This window comes from Anomaloglossus baeobatrachus, chromosome 4 (assembly GCF_048569485.1).
Source record: "Anomaloglossus baeobatrachus isolate aAnoBae1 chromosome 4, aAnoBae1.hap1, whole genome shotgun sequence".
NCBI lineage: Eukaryota > Metazoa > Chordata > Amphibia > Anura > Aromobatidae > Anomaloglossus > Anomaloglossus baeobatrachus.
In genome coordinates, this window is record NC_134356.1 from 86571448 (window position 1) to 86593800 (window position 22353).

Here is a 22353-nt window from a genome sequence, read left to right on the forward strand (position 1 = left end):
CCTTATTGTGGGCTCAGACGCTTTGTCTATGTACCCCATTGATACCGATGGTGATGCAGATGTTAGCGTTTTGATAGCGTCCATTAACTCCGTTCTGGACCTTAACCCTCCAGTGTCAGAAGAACAGGCCTCTCGGGTAGAAAAGCACCAGTTTATCTCACCTAAGGGAGCAGGCCACTGTGACTAAACCCAGGACCTGTCCTGACAAACGCTTTAAGCGTACTTCTGACTTACTGGGGGCTCGGACGCTCTCCATGTACCCTTTTGATCTGTCCGAAAGTGACGCAGATGCTAATGATTGATTGCGTCCATTATATTTGTACTGGACCTCAATCCGCCTGTATCAGGGGAGCACCCCTCTTTGGCAGAAAAGCATCAGTATACCTTGCCTAAGAGAACAAGGAGTGTGTTCCTTATCCACTCCAGCATTCAGGTCACTGTGACCAATCCCAGAGCGTGGTTCTGATGACTGTTTCCCCTTTCCACCAATGGTGGTCAAGGAGTGGGCTCATTCACCAAGGGTGGACCCTCCGGGGTCTAGACCTTCAGCCCGGACAGTTGTATCAGTGGCTGACGGCTCCTCTCTGAGGATCCCACTGTCCGCCAGGTTGTCCTTCTGGCCAAATGTATATATGAGGCGGCAGGGGCCTGATTCTCCCCATCTTTTGCAGCAGTGCGGGCTCTCAAAGCCATCTCTGCTTCTCGGGAGGAGATGCATTCCCTCACCAGGGCCTTTATGCCCGAATTGGTTGCCTTAACTTCCAAGCTTCAGTCTTTTCATCCTATAGCTGGAGTCTGTCACCGCACTGCGGTGGCCTCGGCTACTTCCCTCGCTATCCGCAGGTTCCTGTGGCTTCGAGAGTGGAAGGCAGATGCTTCTTAAGAAGTTCCTTGCTGGACTCCCTTTTGCTGGGACCAGTCTATTCGGTGAACAACTGGATGAAATTATTAAGGAAGCTTTTGGCAGGAAGAGTACTTCCATGCCACAACCCAAGAAACCTTCCAGGGCAGGAACCAGTCGAGGTTTCGTTCCCTTCGTTTCCTCTAACTGGTCGTCCTCTAAGCCCTCGGCCTCGTCCACTAACTCAGCCAAGGTCCGTAAACCAACTGGCGCATGAAGCCGTGTCCTAAGTCGGCAGGAGCTGCTGCCACCAGGGCAGCCTCCTCTTGATTATCTGGCCGCGCCAGTAACGTACTTGGTCGGTGGCAGGCTCTCCCTCTTGGGCGACGTGTGGTTGCGACACGTCTTCGATCAGTGGGTGTGGGTTACCCTCTCCCACGGCTACAAAACAGATTTTTCCTGACAACTCCCCCCTGCTCCAAGGCCGCCGCCTTCTCACAGGCCGTGGCATTCTTGCAGGCCAATGGAGTAATTGTACCAGTTCCCGACTGGGAACGGTTCTGAGATTTCTACTCAAATCTCTTCCTAGTCCCCGAAAAGGACGGTGCTTTCCGACCTGGATCTCAAAGCTTCTCAACAAGCATGTTCAGGTGCGGCAATTTTGCAGAAATCTCTGCGATCAGTCAATGACCCAAGGAGATTTCTTAGCATCCATCGACATCAGAGATGTCTCTCTCTGCATGTGCCATTCGCAGTTTCCCACCAGCGTTGGCTACGTTTTGTAATCGGAGAGGAACATTTCCAATCGTGGCTCTCCCCTTGGGTTAGCCACGGCCCCTCGTGTATTCACCAGTTGCGGTTCTGCTCCTCCAGGGGTTGGTAGTGATTCCTTACCTGGACGCCCTTCTAGTCAGGGCTTCATCCAGTGCAGACTGTCAGCGCTCACTCTCAGCGGAGTGTCTCGCTCACTCTCAGCGGAGTGTCTCGCTCACTCTCAGCGGAGTGTCTCGCTCACTCTCAGCGGAGTGTCTCGCTCACTCTCAGCGGAGTGTCTCGCTCACTCTCAGCGGAGTGTCTCGCTCGCCACGCTTGCAAGTCCACTCTGACCCCGACCCAGGAACTTACGTACCTGGGGATGCAATTCGAGACTCTGCTGGCACTTGTGAAGCTGCCCTTAGTCAAATAGCAGTCTCTTCATCTGGCGGTCCGCTCTCTGCTGAGGCTCCGCCGTCATTCCATCAGGCACCTCATGCAGGTGCTGGGTCAGATGGTGGCGTCAATAGAAGCGGTTCCCCTTGCCAGTTCCATCTGCGTCCCCTGCAGCTGGACATTTTCCGCTTTTGGGGCAAGGGACTTCTTCCTTGCACAGACTGGTGGCTCTGTCGCCACAGACCAGGAGCTCTCTAAGTGGTGGCTTCGGCCCCTCTCTCTGTACCAGGGACGCTCCTTTCTGGCCCCGTCCTGGGTGATTCTCACCACGGATGCCAGTCTATCCGGCTGGGGAGCAGTTTCTCCACCACCGAGCACAGGGCACTTGGACTCCGTCCGAATCAGCCCTCTCGATCAATGTGCTAGAAATCAGGGCTGTAGTCCTTTGACTCGCAGCCGCCTAGCAATGTTGGAAGTTCAACATATCCTTCAGTGGACGGAGGACTCCAAGTCCACCATATCCGCAGTCCACATCCCAGGCGCAGAAAGCTGGGAGGCAGATTATCTCAGCCGTCAAACCGTGGACAGCGGCGGGTGAGCCCTGCATCCGGCAGTGTTCCGGTCAATTTTGCAGGCAGGGCACTCCGGAAGGGGATCTAATGGCATCCCGGCACAACAACAAGGTGCCGGTTTCCGTGGCTCGCTCCCACGATCCTCAGGCCTTGGCAGCGGACGCGCTGGTTCCAGATTGGTCCCAGTTCCGTCTGGCCTACGTGTTTCCCCCCTCTAGCTCTCTTGCCCAGAGTCCTGCGCAAGATCAAAATGGAGGGCCGTCGGGTCGTACTCCTCGCCCCAGGCGAGCTTGGTTCCCAGACCTGCTCCGTCTGTTCGTAGAGGTGCTGTGGCATCTCCCGGACCGGCCAGACGTTCTCTCAGAGGGTCCGTTTTCCACAACAATTCTGCGGCTCTCAGATTGACGGCGTGGCTCTTGAGCCCTGAATCCTTACGGCTTCAGGCATTCCTTCCGAAGTCATCTTCACTATGACTCAGGCTCGGAAGTCTTCCTCGGCCAGGATTTACCTCAGGACTTGGAGAATTTTCCTGTCCTGGTGTCGTTCTTCCGGCCATGCTCCTTGGCCGTTTTTTCCTTGCCGACCATCCTGTCCTTTCTACAGTCCGGCCTGCAGCTAGGTCTGTCCCTCATTCCCTCAAGGGACAGGTCTCGGCTCTGTCAGCATTGTTCCAGCGGCATATCGCCCGACTGGCCCAGGTGCGCACCTTCATGCAGGGCGCATCTCACATCATTCCGCCTTACCGGCGGTCTCTGGATCCCTGAGACCTTACTCTGGTCCTCATGGCCTTACAAAAACCCCCCTTTGAGCCTCTTAGGTTTCGTTGTTTAGTCTTTCACAGAAAGTGGTCTTTCTGGTGGCCATAATTTCTCTCAGGAGAGTCTCTTATTTGACTGTGCTCTCTTCGGAGTCACCCTTTTTTTGTTTTTTTTTTCACCAAGACAAGGTGGTTCTCCGTCCAACTCCGGGCCTTCTCCCTAAGGTGGTGTCTCCTTTCCACCTTAACCAGGACATTTCATTGTCTTCCCTTTGTTCGGCCCCTATGCATCGCTTTGAGAAAGCGTTGCATGCTTTAGATTTGGTGCGGACGCTCCGGATCTATGTGTCACGCACCGCTGTTTCTTAGGCGGTGCACCTCTCTTTGTGTGCTGACCACACGTCAGCGCAAGGGTCTCTCGGCTTCTAAACCGACCCTAGCTCATTGAATAGGTCGGCCATATCCGATGCCTACCAATGTTCTTAGATGCCTCCCCCGCCGGGGATTAAGGCGCACTCGACCAGAGCCGTCGATGCCTCTTGGGCTACGGCTCAGCAGGTCTGTCAGACTGCCACTTGGTCTAGAGAAACCAAGGAAAAAAATTGTGAAAACATACCCTGCTGTAACTAAATAAAAGCATAGTGCATATAAACATAGGGTACTTAGTAAACACTGTTTTTGATCAAAAAAAGCATAAAGCTAAACAAAGCAAAAACAGTGTTTACTAAGTACCCTATGTTTATATGCACTATGCTTTTATTTAGTTACAGCAGGGTATGTTTTCACAATTTTTTTTTTTCCTTGGTTTCTCTTAGTCTCATGGCCAGTATGAACATGGTCTCACAAGTTCCATGTATACCATCTCATACTCCGGCTCACTTTTTTGTTTTTATGTAGTTTTTTTGTATTCAGTACAAACAGGGAGTGGACATTTCATTTTGTGAATCCCCCGACTGTGTGTGTCCTGTTGGGACCCGGTCGCTCTCAGCCCTTAGCCACATTGAGGCCTATTTTAGACCCATGGTAAGGTTTTAATATTAGAGAGTGTAGGTACTATCCCAACTGGGTACACCTTGACGTTTGGTGGGATAGCTTTATGCTTTTTTTGATCAAAAACAGTGTTTACTAAGTACCCTATGTTTATATGCACTATGCTTTTATTTAGTTACAGCAGGGTATGTTTTCACAATTTTATTCCTTGGTTTCTCTTTGTCTCATGGCCAGTATGAACATGGTCTCACAAGTTCCATGTATACCATCTCCTACTCCGGCTCACTTTTTTGTTTTTATGCCACTTGGTCTAGTCTGCACTCTCTTTCGAAGCACTACCAAGTGCATGCTCCTGCTTCGGCAGATGCGAGCTTGGGCAGACGCATCCTTCGGACGGCTGTCGCCCATTTGTGAAGTTAGGTTTCGCCTACTTCTCGGTTTCTGTTTATTTCCCACCCATGGACTGCTTTGAGACGTCCCATGGTTTGGGTCTCCCATAAGGAACGATAAAGAAAAAGAGAATTTTGTTTACTTACCGTAAATTCTTTTTCTTATAGTTCCGACATGGGAGACCCATCACCCTCCCTGTTGCCTGTTGGCAGCTTTCTTGTTCCGTGTGTTTTCACCAGCTGTTGTTGTAGACAGAAGTTCCGGTTGTTCCGGGTTTTTCTCTATCTCTACTTATGGGTGGATGTCCTCCTTCAGCTTTGGCACTAAACTGGGTTGGATTTGTCATCCGGGGAGTGTATATGCTCGGAGGGAGGAGCTACACTTTTAGTGTAGTACTTTGTGTGTCCTCCGGAGGCAGTAGCTATACACCCCATGGTTTGGGTCTCCCATGTCGGAACTATAAGAAAAAGAATTTACGGTAATTAAACAAAATTCTCTTTTTTTTAAGTAAAAGATTTACATATTCGAGTCAGATTTTCTTTGAAAATTTGAGAACGGCTACATCATACAATATGCCCAAATGGTATGATGTAGCAGTTCTCAAATTTTCAAAGAAAATCTGACTCAAATATCTACCGTATTTTTCGCTTTATAAGACGCACTTTTCTTCCCCCAAATTTTGGGGGAAAGTAGGGGGTGCGTCTTATAAGCCGAATATACGGGGGGGGGTGGTATATATATATATATGTACACTGCAGCGTCCAGGGGAGGTGGGGGCAGCAGCTCTGGAGCACAGGGGAACGCAGCCTTTGATCTCCTGCACCCGCTCATATAATATGCACAGCCGCTGTCCATCTCCAATGGTGCTGAAATCGCACCGCAGTGAGGGGCTGGTGAGCGGTGCATATTATATGAGCCTGCGTCCCAGTGTGATCGCACATGCCCACCCCTGTGTTAGATTTGGCCCCCAGGCTGCTGCTCATTCTAAAATAAAAAAGCTTTACTTACCCCTGCAGCGTTTCTCCCCGTGTCCCTGCTTCCAGTGTGATCAGGCAGGCAGAGATCTCAGCCTGCTGTGCCGATCACATGACCGCACTGACAACCAGGAAGTGGAAGAACAGAAGCATGGAGGGAGACAGGAGGGAGCTCAGCGCTGGAGGAGGTAAGGAAAGAGGGTTTTATTTTACTTTGGGCAGCAGCCTAGGGGCCATATCTGACACAGGGGGACTTGTGCGATCTATATAGGGGCCATGGGCAGCACTATGGGGGCGATATCTGACACAGGGGGACTTGTGCGATCTATATAGGGGCCATGGGCAGCACTATGGGGGCGATATCTGACACAGGGGGACTTGTGCGATCTATAGGGGCCATGGGCAGCACTATGGGGGCGATATCTGACACAGGGGGACTTGTGCGATCTATAGGGGCCATGGGCAGCACTATGGGGGCGATATCTGACACAGGGGGACTTGTGCGATCTATAGGGGCCATGGGCAGCACTATGGGGGCGATATCTGACACAGGGGGACTTGTGCGATCTATAGGGACCATGGGCAGCACTATGGGGGCGATATATAACACAGGGGGACTTGTGCGATCTATAGGGGCCATGGGCAGCACTATGGGGGCGATATCTGACACAGGGGGACTTGTGCGATCTATATAGGGGCCATGGGCAGCACTATGGGGGCGATATCTAACACAGGGGGACTTGTGCGATCTATAGGGGCCATAGGCAGCAGCATGGGGGCGTTATCTAACACGGGAACGTGTGCAATCCATAGGGGACCATAGGCAGCACAGGGGAACGTGTGCCATCACAAGGGGGCTATATTCAATATAAGGGGGCTATATTCAATATAAGGGGGCCATATCCAGATTAAGGGGGCTAATTTTAGGATGGGGGGCTATGAGGGACATATACCCTATATGATTTGTTAGAGGGACACTGGCATTATAAGATGGACCCCATTTAACATTAAAAAAAAAAAAATTCTCTTTTCCTTCACCAAATTTGGGGGTGCGTCTTATAATCAGGTGCGTCTTATAAAGCGAAAAATACGGTAAATTTTGCAAAAAAAAAAATGGCCTATCCATAGCTGGAGTCTGAAGGGACCTCACCAATCATTGATGGCTCTCTTGTTCTCATTATCTTTCCCCCGAAGGCCTGGTTCATTTTAATATCAAAATGATTGCACAGCAATTTACAGACCTACAGATTCAATCTCCCACATAATGGATGGGTGCAGGAGCTGCCCCTCTCTAGATGGTGCATGCTGTAGTTACACTCCCTCTTGTGCCTTCTCAGCCCTCTAGGGTGCGATATCTTTGGAGTCCTGCCTTACTCCTTGGTACAATAGTTCTGTAGTGATTTGCCATCAGATGATGCGGCTGTTCCTACAGTCTGTCCTTTATGATGTTGACATCAAATCCATAACCCTTCTTCATGCGAACGTCTTTCCATGTATTTCTTTAACGTTCCTTTATGGGAGACCCAGACCATGGGGTGTATAGCTAGCGACCTCCGGAGGACACACAAAGCACTACACTCAAACGTGTAGCTCCTCCCTCCGGGCTATATACACCCCCTGGATGACAATCTACCCAGTTCAACGCTTTGTGTTCCAGGAGGATCACACACACTTTTATTTCCTCATATTTTTTTCAATTTTATTTTAATGTTTTAAAGATTTGGAAGAAAAGCGGGTCCAGTCTGGACTCCCGGCATGTCCCTTCACGCTCCACTCTGCGGGGTGCTGTTAAGGTTGATTTTAATAAGGCTGGAGCCTTCACATGCCGAGCTCCTTCGCATCCTCTGTCGAGGCTCTGTTTGAAGTGGGAGCCTCCACGGTCCTCTCTGCTTGCAGGAGGCCGGCTCCATCCACAGCCCTGTCTGGTCCCTGCTGGAAGGAGCGTTAACCCCCATTCAGGGACATGGCCCTGCGTCTCAAAGCTAAGTATTGAGACGTTTTTTCAGGGGTCCCGGGTACTTTTATTATGGGGGCAGTATGTGCTTTAGCGTTACTGTTAATTTCGGCCGGTTCTGGGAATTTCCCATGAGAACCGCGCCGACGGTGCCTGCTCGTCGGCCGCACTTTAAAATCTAGGCCCCGGCTTCAGTTTGGGCCTAGTTTCGTTTTTGGCTTCTCCTGCATGTTTTGCATACAGCACCGCCCGGCCAGCAGAGGGGAGGGCACTCCTCTCTAAGGAGATGTCCCCTCCCCTGTCTACCCCTCTGTATCTCTGTGCCCTCTGTTTTTCCCGCTCCTGGGCTTATACACGCCCCCCCTCCTTCTCCCGGCGCCATTTTCTCAGCGTTTTTATCACTGAGAAGCGCTGGATGCTACTGCTGCATACTTTTTGGAAGCTGCACTTTACAGGGGAGCGGTGAAATCCAGAGGACACACAGAGAACAGGGCTGGTAAGCCACAACCTATGGTTGTGGATTTTTATACACTCAGGCTTTCTACAGGAGTGTGTTTTGGCTGCAGAGCTTCCTCCACAGCAGCATGTCTGTCACTAGGAGCAAGGCTGCAAACATGTATGCTATATGCACTGCTTGCAAGCTAATTCTGCCAGAGCCTAGCACGTACCCACATTGTGATAACTGTGCTAATATGGTTGTGTCTCAGCCTGGAGCCTCCGCAGGGGTCCCTCCGGCTGCTTCGGTCCCGGTGGCTGAACCCCCGGCTTGGGTAGCATCCTTTACACAGGCTCTTTCCAAGTCGTTTGCCGATTCCATGGGGCAGCTGTCTCAGACGCTGCTGTCTATGCATCAGCCTCCCTCTCAGCCCCCCTCTCAGGGTGTCTCTGCTGCTCAGAGCTCTGCAGAGCCCTCAGAGCATGTCCTCGGACCCAGTCCCCCCAAACGGAGACGCACGGACCCTCCTCCTTCCTCGTCCCACGGCTCTGATTCACAAGCCGAGGTGCAGGGCGAGGATGATTCTTTTACTGTGGGCTCAGACTCTGCCTCTATGTACCCCATTGACTTGTCTGAGGGCGATGCGGACGTTAGTGACTTGATTGCGTCCATTAACTCCGTACTGAACCTTAACCCACAGGAGTCAGAGGATCAACCCTCTCTGGTAGAGGTACACCAGTTTACCTCTCCTAAGAAGCCTAGGAGTATGTTTTTTAACCACTCCAGCTTTCAGACCACTGTTAACAAGCCAAGGGCCTGTCCTGACAAACGTTTTCCGAAACGTAGTTCAGATGACCGTTTCCCGTTTCCACCGGAGGTGGTTAAGGACTGGGCCCAGTCCCCAAAGGTAGACCCTCCAGTGTCCAGAATCTCAGCCCGCACAGTAGTTGCGGTGGCCGACGGCACTTCTCTTAAGGATCCCACTGACCGCCAGGTTGACCTTCTGGCCAAGTCTGTATTTGAGGCGGCAGGAGCCTCCTTCTCTCCGTCTTTTGCGGCGGTGTGGGCTCTTAAGGCTATCTCTGCCTCTCTGGCGGAGATTCATTCCCTCTCCAGAGACTCTATTCCTGAGATGGATGCTTTAACCGCCCGAGCTTCAGCTTTTGCATCCTACGCCATGTCTGCCGTCCTGGAAGCTTCTCACCGCACGGCAGTGGCCTCCGCTAATTCCCTCGCGATCCGCAGGATCTTGTGGCTTCGAGAGTGGAAAGCGGACGCTTCCTCTAAGAAGTACCTTGCGAGTCTCCCTTTCTTTTTCGCTCCTAATTGGGAGACCCAGACAATTGGGTGTATAGCTATTGCCTCCGGAGGCCACACAAAGTATTACACTTAAAAGTGTAAGGCCCCTCCCCTTCTGGCTATACACCCCCAGTGGGATCACTGGCTCACCAGTTTTGTGCTTTGTGCGAAGGAGGCAACACATCCACGCATAGCTCCACTGTTTAGTCAGCAGCAGCTGCTGACTATGTCGGATGGAAGAAAAGAGAGCCCATACAGGGCTCCCAGCATGCTCCCTTCTCACCCCACTTCATGTCGGAGGTGTTTGTTAAGGTTGAGGTACCCATTGCGGGTACGGAGGCTGGAGCCCACATGCTGCTTCCTTCCCCATCCCTTTTTACAGGGCTCTGGGTGAAGTGGGATTCTATCGGTCTCCAGGCACAGAGACCGTGCTCCATCCACAGCCCCTGGTATCTGCTGGACATGGAGCGGAGTATCTTCAGGGACATGGCCCTGCTACATGGAGGTACTCGGTGTCCCTGTGGGGACCGCGCAGACACACGGCAGCACTGCTGGGTGTGTTAGTGCGCCAGGGACAGCGGCGCTGTCCGCACTAGTGCCATCGCACACCACAGCGTTGCTGGGTGTGTTAGTGTATTGGGTGACTACCGCGCTAACCGCCGCTGCCGTTTTTATTGAAGGCGCCGCTGGGATTTGTGGTGCGCCGGGGACTTCCGCGCCGGCCAGCACTGATATGCCGGCCGCGCTTATTAACTCGAGTCCCCGGCTTCTGGGCCTAGTCTCCCTTCGTTACCGCCCACAGGCCTGACAGTCAGGGTAGGGGCGTGACGCTGCATAGCACAGCAGCGCTGAGAGCTGGAGTAGGTTTTGCATACTCCACCCCTCTCACTGTGTGCACTGTGAAACCGGATTCCCGCACTTTCTCAGGCACGCCCACGGCTTCCTTCTCTATACAGGACGCCGGCAGCCATTAGTGTCAGTTTCTGTACGATACAGAGACAAGTGTGGAAGACCCTGGCATTCTGATAGTCACACAATCGCTGTAACAGGCGTTAAGCAGCACCTGTGGTGCTAACCCCACTAGTGCAGAAGTGCACTTATAGATATGCTTGTACTATATACATTGCACTGTTTGGTCGCACGTTGTATATACCCTCCTGGATTGTGCGGAGGAGTTATCAGCATATTCTCTGTGTAAAACAAAGGTGCAGAACCACATGCAGCCGGTACAGCATGTACGGCTATACGGCCGGCAGGTTACATAGACCCCCATTGTATCCAACTCAGCCGGAGTCTCTGCTAATGGCCAGAGGATGAGGACGGTGTCTGCAGTATTTACTGACAGATTTTCTGAGACTATGGCTATGATACTAGAAGCCTAGCAGTCCGGACATGTCTCTCACAACATGGGCACTGTTGAATCATTGATCCATGGCCCCCCTCAGTGTGAACAACTAACAGCTCCGGGAATGTCACACGCATCCCAGAGTCACGGCTCTGCACAGACGTCAGTCCCAGACAGCCTAAGCGGGCTCACTATGAGCGGCCCTCGGTTTCATCAGGGTCCTAGCAGAAGGACTCTCTGTGTACTGAGGCGGAAGTAGCGGCTCAGGATTCTGATCCTGAGACCGCTCTCAATCTGGATACACCTAATGGTGACGCCATAGTGAATAATCTTATAGCGTCCATCAATCGAATGTTGGTTATTTTTCCCAGCTCCTCCAGTGGAGGAGTCAGCTTCACGTATTTTTCTGGACCACTCTGCCTTCAGAGAGGCAGTCCAGGAACACCACACTTATCCAGATATGCGCTTCTCCAAACGGCTTAGGATACACGTTATCCCTGCCCCCTGACGTGGTCAAGGACTGGACCCAGTGTCCCAAGCGGCATCCTCCAATCTCCAGGCTTGTAGCTAGATCCATAGTTGCAGTGGGAGATGGAGCTGCACTTAAAGATGCCACTGACAGACAGATGGATCTCTGGTCTAAATCCATCTATGAGGCTGTCGGCGCACCGTTGGCTCCAGCATTCTCACCCTTGAGGCATTCCAAGCTATTTCAGCTTGTCTTACACAGATTGACACGGTTACACGTACATCTGTGCCGCAGGTGGCATCCTTAACCTCTCAAATGTCTGCATTTGTTTCTTACGCGATTCAGGTTGCCCTAGACTCTGCGAACCGTGCGGCAGTAGCCTCCGCTACTCCGTGTTTTTAAGCAGAGCCTGGTCTGCTCGTTAAGTGAATGGAAGGCAGATTCTGCTTCCAAAAAAGGGTGCTTAACCAGTTGCCTTTTTCTGCTGACCGACTGTTTGGTGAGCGTTTGGATGTAACCATTAAACAGTCCAGGGGTAAGGATTCATCCTTTCCTCAGCCCGGACACAACAAACCCCAACAGAGCAGGAGGCAGTCGGGGTTTCGGTCTTTTCGAGGCTCGGGCAGGTCCCATTTTTCCTCGTCCAATGTGGACTCAAAAGGATCAGAGGAGCTCAGATTCTTGGCGGGCTCAGTCACGCCCAAAAAAGAGACAGTCTGAAAACCCGCTTCCAAGGCGGCTTCCTCATGACTTGCGGCCTCCGCTCTCCGCATCCTCGGTCGGTAGCAGGCTCTCCCGCCTTGGCGATATTTAGCTGCCATAGGTCAATGACCGTCGGTTGTGAGACATTCTATCTCACGGGTACAGGATAGAGCTCACTTCTCGTCCTCCAACTCGATTCTTCAGAATTTCTCCACCTCCCGGCCGAGCCGCTGCTCTTCTGCAAACAGGGTGCACTCTATAGGCAGAAAGAGTGATGACCCCCGTTCCTCTTCAGGAACAAGGTCACGGTTTTTACCCCAAATTATTTGCGGTGCCTATAAGAACGGGCCGTTCCGTCCCGTTCTGGATCTAAAACTGCTCAGCAAGCTCGTGGACACCAGGCGGTTCCGGATGGAATCCCTCCGCCATGTCATAGCCTCAATGTCCCAAGGAGATTTCCTAGCATCATTAGGCATCAAGGATGCTTATCCACACGTGCCGATTGATCCAGAGCACTAGCGTTTCTACGCTTCGTTATAGGAGACGAACACCTTCTGTTCGTAGCTCTACCTTCCGGCTAGCGACAGTCCCACTGGTCTTCGCCAAGGTCAGGGCAGCAGTAGTCACAGTCCTGCACTCTCAGGGTCACTCTGTGATCCCATATTTAGACGATCTACTTGTCAAGGCACTCTCTTAGGAAACATGCCAACACTGCCCGAACGTTGCGCTGGAGACTCTCTAGAGTTTTGGGTGGATCATCAACTTTTTAAAGTCAGATCCGACTCCGACCCTATCGCTAACATATCTAGGCATAGAGTTTCATACTCTCTCAGCGATAGTGAAGCTTCCGCTAGACAAACAGCATTCACTACGGGCTGCAATCTTTTCTTTAAGAACCAGTCGCACACATTAAGACGCCTCATGCACTTCCTACGTAAGATAGTAGCAATGGAGGCAGTTCTTCTCGCGCAGTTTCATCTGCGTCCACTACAATGTGACATTCTCCGCCAATGGGACGGGGAGTCGACCTCCCTCAACAGAGTCGTCTTTCTTTCTCAGGCGGCCAAGGAATCTCTACGGTGGTGGCTTCTTCCCACCTCATGGTCAAAAAGAAGGTCCTTCCTATCCCCATCCTGGGCGATAGACTCGCGTCTGTCGTAACTATCAGGGTGGGGAGCAGTTTTTCTCCACCACAGCGCTCAGGGTACGGGGACTCAGCAAGAGTCCACCCTTCAGATCAATGTTCTTGAACACAGAGCAGTGTATCTTGCCCTACAAACCTTCCAACAGCAGCTGGAAAGCAAGCAAATCCGACTTCAGTCGGACAACTCCACAGCGGTGGCATACATCAACCACCAAGGAAGAATGCGCAACCGGCAAGCCTTCCAGGAAGTCCGGCAGGTTCTGATGTGGGTGGAAGACACGGCATCCACCATATCCACAGTTCACATCCCAGGCGTGGAAAACTAGGAAGCTGACTTCCTAAGTCACCGGGGTGTGACCGAAAGGGTATGGTCTCTTCACCCGGACGGGTTTCAGGAGATCTGGCGCCGCTGACAGAGGCCGGACGTCGATCTAATGGCGTCACGGCACAACAACAATGTGCCAGCTTCATGGCACGGTTTCACAATCATCGAGCTCTGGCGGCAGACGCCTTAGTTCAGCATTGGTCGCAGTTCCAGCTACCTTATGTGCCACCTCTGGCATTGTTGCCCAGAGTGCTGCGTTAGATCAGGACCGACTGCGGCCGCGCCATCCTCGTCGCTACAGATTGGCCGAGGATGTTGTGGTTCCCGGTTCTGTGGTGCCTCACGGTAGGCTAACCGGGGGCACTACCAGACCAATCAGACTGGCTGTCTCAAGGGCCATTCTTCCATTTGAATTCTACGGCCCTCAACCTGATGGTGTGGCTTTGAGTCCTGGAACCTAGTGTCGTCAGGATTACCTCAGGACGTGGTTGCCACCATGAGACAGGCTAGCATACCAATGTCCGCCAAGATTGACCACAGGACGTGGAAGATATTCTTATCTCGGTGCTCGGCGCAGGGTGTTTCTCCCTGGCCGGTTGCATCGTCTGTTTCCTTCCTTCCTGCAATCTAGGTTGGAAAAAGGGTTGTCGCTCAGTTCCCTTTAGGGACAAGTCTCAGCGCTATCTGTATTTTTTCAGAAACGACTTCCTCAGGTACGCACGTTCCTACTGGGAGTTTGTCTTCTCAGCACTCCGTACAGGCGGCCGTTAGAGCCCTGGGATCTGAACAAGGTTCTAATTGCTCTCCAGATGCCGCCTTTCGAGCCTTTGAAAGAGGTCTCCCTTCCCGCTTTTCTCGGGAAGTGGCCTTCTAGTAACGGTCTCGTCTCTTAGGAGAGTTTCCGAGCTAGCAACGCTCTCATACAAATCTCCCTTCCTGGTCCTTCACCAGGACAGGGTAGTTCTGCGTCCGATTCCGGAATTTCTCCCTAAGGTGGTATCCCACTTTCATATCAATCAGGATATCACCTCACCTTCTTTGTGTCCTCGTCCAGTCCATCAATTTCAGAAGGATTTGCATCTGTTGGTTCTGGTGAGAGCACTCAGGTTCTACTTCCCGCATGGCGCTCCTGCGCCACCCGGATGCACTCTTTGTCCTTGTCGCTGGTCGGCGTAAACAGTCGCAAGCTTCTGAATCCACCCTGGCTCGGGGGATCGAGGAACCAATTCTTGAAACCTACAGTTCTACTGGGCTTCTGGTTCTCTCAAGGCTGAAGGCCCATTCTACCAGAGCCGTGGGTGCATCCTAGGCATTACGGCACCAGGCTACGGCTCAGCAGGTGTGTCAGGCACCTACCTGATTGAGTCTGCATACTTTTACCAAGCATTTTCAGGTGCATACCTACGCTTCGGCAGACGCCAGCCTAGATAGATAAGTCCTTCAGGCGGCGATTGCCCACCTGTAGGAAAGGGCTGTTTGACGGCCCTATCACGAGGTATTCTTTTACCCACCCAGGGACTGCTTTTGGACGTCCCAATTGTCTGGGTCTCCCAATTAGGAGCGAAAAAGAAGAAGGGAATTTTGTTTACTTACCGTAAATTCCTTTTCTTCTAGCTCCAATTGGGAGACCCAGCACCCGCCCTGTTTTCTCGGGGTTTTTCTGTTTTTTCGGGTACACATGTTGTTCATGTGGTATGGTTCAGTTCTCCGATGTTTCCTCGGATTGAATTGGTCTTTAAACCAGTTATTGGCTTTCCTCCTTCTTGCTTTGGCACTAAAACTGGTGAGCCAGTGATCCCACTGGGGGTGTATAGCCAGAAGGGGAGGGGCCTTACACTTTTAAGTGTAATACTTTGTGTGGCCTCCGGAGGCAATAGCTATACACCCAATTGTCTGGGTCTCCCAATTGGAGCTAGAAGAAAAGGAATTTACGGTAAGTAAACAAAATTCCCTTCTTTACTGGGTCACGGCTGTTTGGGGAACAGCTGGATGACATAATTAAGGAGGCTACTGGCGGGAAGAGTACTTCCTTGCCACAAGCTAAACCCAAGAAACCTACCCAGGGCAGGAACCAATCGAGGTTTCGTTCCTTTCGTTCCTCTAACTGGTCATCCTCTAAGCCCACGGTCTCGTCCACTACCGCCAAGGATCGTAAATCCAACTGGCGCGCAAAGCCGCGTCCTCAAAAGACCGGAGGAGCCGCTGCCACCAAGGCAGCCTCCTCGTGACTATCTGGCCGCGCCAGCAACGTCCTTGGTCGGGGGCAGGCTCTCCCACTTTGGCGACGTGTGGTTGCAACACGTCTCCGATCAGTGGGTGCGGGACATCATCACCCACGGCTACAGGATACCCTTCTCTTCCAGCCCGCCAAACAGATTTTTTCTGTCCACCCCTCCCTGCTCCAAAGCCGCCGCCTTCGCTCAGGCCGTGGCATCCCTGCAGACCAACGGGGTAATTGTTCCGGTCCCCGCCCGGGAACGGTTCAGAGGTTTCTACTCAAACCTCTTTCTAGTTCCCAAAAAGGACGGTTCCTCCCGGCCCATCCTGGATCTCAAGCTTCTCAACAAGCATGTTCAGGTGCGGCACTTTCGCATGGAATCTCTAAGATCGGTCATTGCCTCAATGACCCAGGGAGATTTTCTCGCATCCATCGACATCAGAGATGCCTATCTGCATGTGCCTATTGCGGTTTCACACCAGCGTTGGCTACGCTTTGCGATCGGAGAGGAACATTTCCAGTTCGTGGCTCTTCCCTTTGGCTTAGCCACGGCCCCCCGAGTGTTCACCAAGGTCATGGCAGCAGTGGTTGCTGTCCTGCACCTCCAGGGATTGGCAGTGATTCCTTACCTGGACGACCTTCTAGTCAAGGCCTCTTCCAGTGTAGACTGCCAACGGAGTGTCTCTCTCACTGTCGCCACGCTAATTCAGTTCGGGTGGCTTGTCAACCTTCCCAAGTCGACTCTGACCCCGACCCAGGTACTCTTGTACCTAGGGATGCAATTCGAGACTCTGCCGGCACTTGTCAAGTTGCCCTTAGTCAAACAGCAGTCCCTTCGTCTGGCGGTGCGCTCTCTGTTGAGGCACCGCCGTCATTCCCTCAGACGCCTCATGCAGGTGCTGGGTCAGATGGTGGCGTCCATGGAAGCGGTTCCCTTTGCCCAGTTCCATCTGCGTCCCTTGCAGCTGGACATTCTCCGCTGTTGGGACAAGCGGATCTCTTCTTTGGACAGGCTAGTGGCTCTGTCATCACAGGCCAGGAACTCCCTTCAGTGGTGGCTTCAGCCCCTCTCCCTGTCACAGGGGCGGTCCTTCCTGACTCCGTCCTGGGTGATTCTCACCACGGATGCCAGTCTCTCCGGTTGGGGAGCGGTGTTTCTCCATCACCGAGCACAGGGCACTTGGACTCCGTCCGAATCAGCCCTCCCGATCAATGTGCTGGAGATCAGAGCTGTGTTTCTAGCTCTTCTAGACTTTCACCACCTACTGGCGGGCAAGCACATTCGGGTTCAGTCGGACAACGCGACAGCGGTTGCCTACATCAATCACCAGGGCGGAACTCACAGCCGTCTGGCGATGTTGGAGGTTCAACGAATCCTCCAGTGGACGGAGGACTCAAAGTCCACCATATCCGCAGTCCACATCCCAGGCGTGGAAAACTGGGAGGCCGATTATCTCAGCCGTCAAACCGTGGACGGCGGCGAGTGGGCCCTGCATCCGTCAGTGTTCAGATCAATCTGCCGCAAGTGGGGCACTCCGGAAGTAGATCTAATGGCTTCCCGGCACAACCACAAGGTTCCGGTTTACGTGGCTCGCTCCCACGATCCTCAAGCCTTCGCAGCAGACGCACTGGTTCAGGATTGGTCTCAGTTCAGTCTGGCCTATGTGTTTCCCCCTCTAGCGCTCTTGCCCAGGGTTCTGCGCAAGATCCGAATGGAGGGCCGTCGAGTCATACTCATTGCTCCGGACTGGCCCAGGCGAGCCTGGTACCCAGACTTGCTCCGCCTGTCCGTAGAGATCCCGTGGCATCTCCCGGACCGCCCAGACCTTCTCTCTCAAGGTCCGTTCTTCCGCCAGAATTCTGCGGCTCTCAGATTGACGGCGTGGCTCTTGAATCCTGGATCCTGACGGCTTCAGGCATTCCCTCTGAGGTCATCTCCACCATGACTCAGGCTCGGAAGTCTTCCTCGGCTAGGATTTATCATAGGACTTGGAAGATTTTCCTGTCCTGGTGTCGCTCTTCCGGCCATGCTCCTTGGCCGTTCGCCTTGCCGACCATCCTGTCTTTTCTACAGTCAGGTCTACAGTTGGGTCTGTCCCTCAATTCCCTTAAGGGACAGGTGTCGGCTTTGTCGGTATTGTTCCAGCGGCGTATCGCTCGACTGGCTCAGGTGCGCACCTTCATGCAGGGCGCATCTCACATCATTCCTCCTTACCGACGACCCTTGGATCCCTGGGACCTTAATTTGGTCCTCACGGCCTTACAGAAACCCCCTTTTGAGCCTCTCAGGGAGGTTCCTTTGTCCAGACTTTCACAGAAAGTCGTCTTTCTAGTAGCCATAACTTCTCTCAGGAGAGTTTCCGATTTGGCTGCGCTTTCTTCGGAATCCCCCTTTTTGGTGTTTCACCAAGACAAGGTGGTTCTTCGTCCGACTCCGGACTTTCTTCCTAAGGTGGTGTCTTCCTTCCACCTTAACCAGGACATTTCATTGCCCTCTCTTTGTCCGGCCCCTGTGCATCGCTTTGAGAAGGCGTTGCACACCTTGGATTTGGTGCGGGCGCTCCGCATCTATGTGTCTCGCACCGCCGTGTTTCGGCGGTGCACCTCACTTTTCGTGCTAACCACGGGTCAGCGCAAGGGCCTTTCGGCTTCTAAACCGACCCTAGCTCGTTGGATTAGGTCGGCCATAGCCGAGGCCTACCAGTCTTCTCAGGTGCCTCCCCCGTCGGGGATTAAGGCGCACTCGACCAGAGCTGTCGGTGCCTCCTGGGCTTTCAGGCACCAGGCTACGGCTCAGCAGGTGTGTCAGGCTGCCACTTGGTCCAGTCTGCACACTTTTTCTAAGCACTACCAAGTGCATGCTCATGCTTCGGCAGATGCGAGCTTGGGCAGACTCATCCTTCAGGCGGCTGTCGCCCATTTGTGAAGTTAGGTTTTGCCTACTTCTCAGTTTAGTTTATTTCCCACCCATGGACTGCTTTGGAACGTCCCATGGTCTGGGTCTCCCATAAAGGAACGTTAAAGAAAAAGAGAATTTTGTTTACTTACCGTAAATTCTTTTTCTTATAGTTCCGACATGGGAGACCCAGCTCCCTCCCTGTTGCCTGTTGGCAGTTTTTGTTCCGTGTGCTTCACGGCTGTTGTTAGTAGACAGAGTTCTGGTTTTGCCGAGTTTTACTCTATCTCTACTTATGGGTGGATGTCCTCCTTCAGCTTTTGCACTGAACTGGGTAGATTGTCATCCAGGGGGTGTATATAGCCCGGAGGGAGGAGCTACACGTTTGAGTGTAGTGCTTTGTGTGTCCTCCGGAGGTCGCTAGCTATACACCCCATGGTCTGGGTCTCCCATGTCGGAACTATAAGAAAAAGAATTTACGGTAAGTAAACAAAATTCTCTTTTTTTTACAGGAAAAGTAAAGAGCTAGAAAAAGTCAAAGAGAAACACAAAAGCCAACTTTCACAGCTTGAAGAAGAACACAACCTCACCTTGTGCAAACTGTCTGAGTCTGAAAGGTACCTGCATTAGTTCTATTATGAATCGGTACACATACTATTTCCATGGGACTTTTCTGTGAAAGGGTAAAATTAATGCACAACAAACACGTCACCCTCGGATATCAATCACAAGTGTGTAGAATATGAGGGTGGTCAGAGCTGTGACGGCTCCATACTGCACAGGACTCTGCACCGGCGTGTAGCTGCTGCTGGCTCCATCGCAGAACATTTAATTCTTTAGGTGCAGTTGTCAAACATGACTGCGGCAATTACGGGGGTTGGAAACTAAGATGGTGCAGTCGTTCCCTCTTTATAGAAATTTTTCTTAACGTAGGTTTACTCCATTAAATGAGTATCTGGTGTCTTCATATGCAATTAAAAAATGAATAAGAATTTTGTTAAATTATACATTTTTATTACCCAAAAATTCCCTCATTTTTGTTTAGTCTCCAGGTTTCAGCAACAACAGAAATGGAGTCCCTAAAAGTGACTAATACTGGCCTACTGGAGAAGCTCGCTCTAGCCGAAGATGATGGTAAACGTCTACAACACCACCTTGAAATTAAAGGAAATGCCATAAAAGAGCTAGAAGTGCAAATCTCCAGTCTACAAGCAGAATCCACCCAAACAAAGGCCACACTAGAAAACCAATTGCTTGAGGTTCAGGAGTCACTGAGTAACATGGAAAGCAGGTTAAATGGTCAATTAATAAAGATCCAGGAGGCTTCAGAAACAGAGGATGGACTGAAACAGCAAGTTCTGGAGCTCCAGGAGTCTTCTGCCAGGATAGAGGGAGAGTTGGAGAAGCAGCTCCAAGAATCCACTGCAAAGACTAAAGAATTGGAGCAACAGATTGCTGACCTGGAAACCACTAAGGATATATTGTCACAGCAGGTGTGGGAGCTTCAAGAGACCTCAGGGAAAGCTAAGGAACAGCTGCGGCAGCAAGTCCAGCTTCAGGACATTGCAGCAACAACAAAAGACCTGTTGGAGAGACAGGTTTATGACCTCCAGGAAACCTCACAGAAAACAAAGGTATTGGAAAAGCAACTGTCAGATCTGCAGGAGTCTTCAAGCAAAGCTGTATTTGAGTTAGAGCTTAAAGTCCTTGAACTTCAGAAAGCATCCTCCAGAGCTAGAAGTGAAGCGACGAAAACTAGGGAGACCCTGGAGAAGGAAAATCTTGAACTACGCATTGCATCTGATAAACTCAAGAAAGAGCTGGAGCAGCAGCTTCAAGAGGTACAAGAAGCCTCACAGAAGGCAAGTGAGCGGTTGGAGGAGCGAGTAACTGACCTGAAGACGTCCCTGCTCACGGCCCAACGTGAAGTGGGTGAGAGAAATGAGGAAATTGAAAGTCTTGAAGCCCAACTCCAGGAGCTAAAGGACGAATACACAAGGTAATATCATATACAGCCGCAAACCATAACCAATGTTTAAAGGCATTCACCCTGTGTGATGGATTCTCCTTCTACTGCTCAGCAAATATCCTGAGTAACACGAAAGGAAAAATCTGCCAGCACAATCCACCCCTCCAAACTGCTCATATCATCATACTGCTTTTGGATGATAATGCCAATTGGCAATCCTGTTGTTTAGTTGTGTATATTTTTGAGTCTTGCACCATGTTCACACCATTGGTGTTCCAGACATACATTCTTTAGTTTGAATTATGTCATCCATTCCCTGACCAAGCTCTGCTTTAATTCATATGTGAATAAGGCTTAAGTGCTCTAGGTTTGTCAAAGCACTCCCAAGTCTCCTCCTCCCTGATCTGTTCCCTATTCAGCTGTACCCTTTATTTCCCCCGTTTTCTCCTCTCCCCTCTCTCTAGTCAAGGATCAACACCTTAATAAACAGATGTCATCCACACCTTTTTGCTTGTCAACATGACCATATACAGTGGAACCTTAGTTTACGAGAACAATCCGTTCTGGGAGTGTGCTTGTAAACCAAGTTACTCGTCTAGCAAAGCAAGATTTCCCATAGGAAATAATTCAAGCTCAGACAATTCATTCCACAACTTGTTCAATGTCCCATCCTGGTCCCCTAGTGTGCCATTCCACACACGCACACACATTATGCTCCTCTTACCTTCCGTTTCATCGCCGGCCTCATGGTTCTTGTAGTTCGCCGGTACAGGATGTATACCTGGTAACCATTGCGACCGATGCCGGAGCTTCCAAGAGTGCTGACGTCAAAGGCAGGAGCCGCTTGCCTCTGATTGGTCAGCGCGCTGCCTTTGAGAAGCGGCTGACAGCGGAAGTTCCTCCATCGTTGCGATGGTTACAGATATACATCCTGTACCGGCGAACTACAAGAACCATGAGGCTGTCAATGGAACGGAAGGTAAGGCGCCTGTCTGTCTGTCTGGTGTGTTTTTTTTTTTTTTTTTTTTTTTGTTTTTTTTTTTTTTTTTTTTGCAAGAGCAGGTCAGAGCGCGGTTAAAGTATGGAGCCGGAAGTGTGTGCGGTGAGTATTTGCTCGTAAACTGAGTTACTTGTAAACCGAGGTTCCACTGTAATGTTTTGGAGATGATGGGATGGATGGATGGATGTGACAGATCTCATTTTAATTCTGAGCTCTTAGTAGTTGTAGACATTGAGTCTTGCATCGGTTTTTCTTCACACAGTAAAGAACCTGAAGCTAATGAAGCAATTGTATTGGAAGCAAATAAATGGCGCACAATGTTTGAGGAGTTGCAAAGTAAAGTTAGACCATTTAAGGTACGTGTTGAAGGATTTTTAAACTTTTTTTTTTTTTTTTTTTTTTTTTTTTTGTTTTGTTTTTTTTTTTAAATTTATGACCATGCAATTGTGTGTGGAAATCCATTTGGTGACTGTCCACAGAGCAGTGATAAGTCTGGCACTGCCCCCATGGTGTGCGCAGCATGATTAAAGCAACTGGTTCAGTTTAATGCCATATAGACTATAGGACAGTATTACCGTGATTCACAATGGGTGAAGCCACATGCCCAGTATATACTTCTATACAAGGCCTCAAAACTTTCATGCCTAAAGTAAACCTGTCAGGTGCAATATGCACCCAGAACCACAAGTAATTCTGTGTGCATATTGTTAACTGCCTAACTACCCCAGCATCTAGTTGCAGAGATCTTTAGAAAAGTTTTTTTTCTAAAGATCCTTTTATGATATGCTAATGAGTGCAGGGACTAATCACAAGGGCATTAGTTCCTGCTCTCATTCTGCCCTCTTGGCATGTTAACACACACACAGGGGCATGCTAACATGCTATTCAATGCCCACTGCCCAGCTACATCATCGGCAGTGATT

At 51.1% G+C, this 22353-nt stretch overlaps 1 protein-coding gene across 2 annotated transcripts in view; it reads left to right on the forward strand.

The window, feature by feature from the left end:
* HMMR (hyaluronan mediated motility receptor) overlaps positions 1-22353 on the forward strand; it is a 160438-nt gene that overhangs the window by 101395 nt on the left and 36690 nt on the right. Inside the window, exons 16-18 of one of the 2 annotated variants that reach the window (XM_075344451.1) lie at positions 18974-19078; positions 19507-20460; positions 21693-21786. In XM_075344451.1, coding sequence (XP_075200566.1) covers positions 18974-19078; positions 19507-20460; positions 21693-21786 — 1153 coding nt within the window. The remainder of the gene's footprint in view (positions 1-18973; positions 19079-19506; positions 20461-21692; positions 21787-22353) is intronic. The other variant, XM_075344452.1, reaches the window with a different exon arrangement.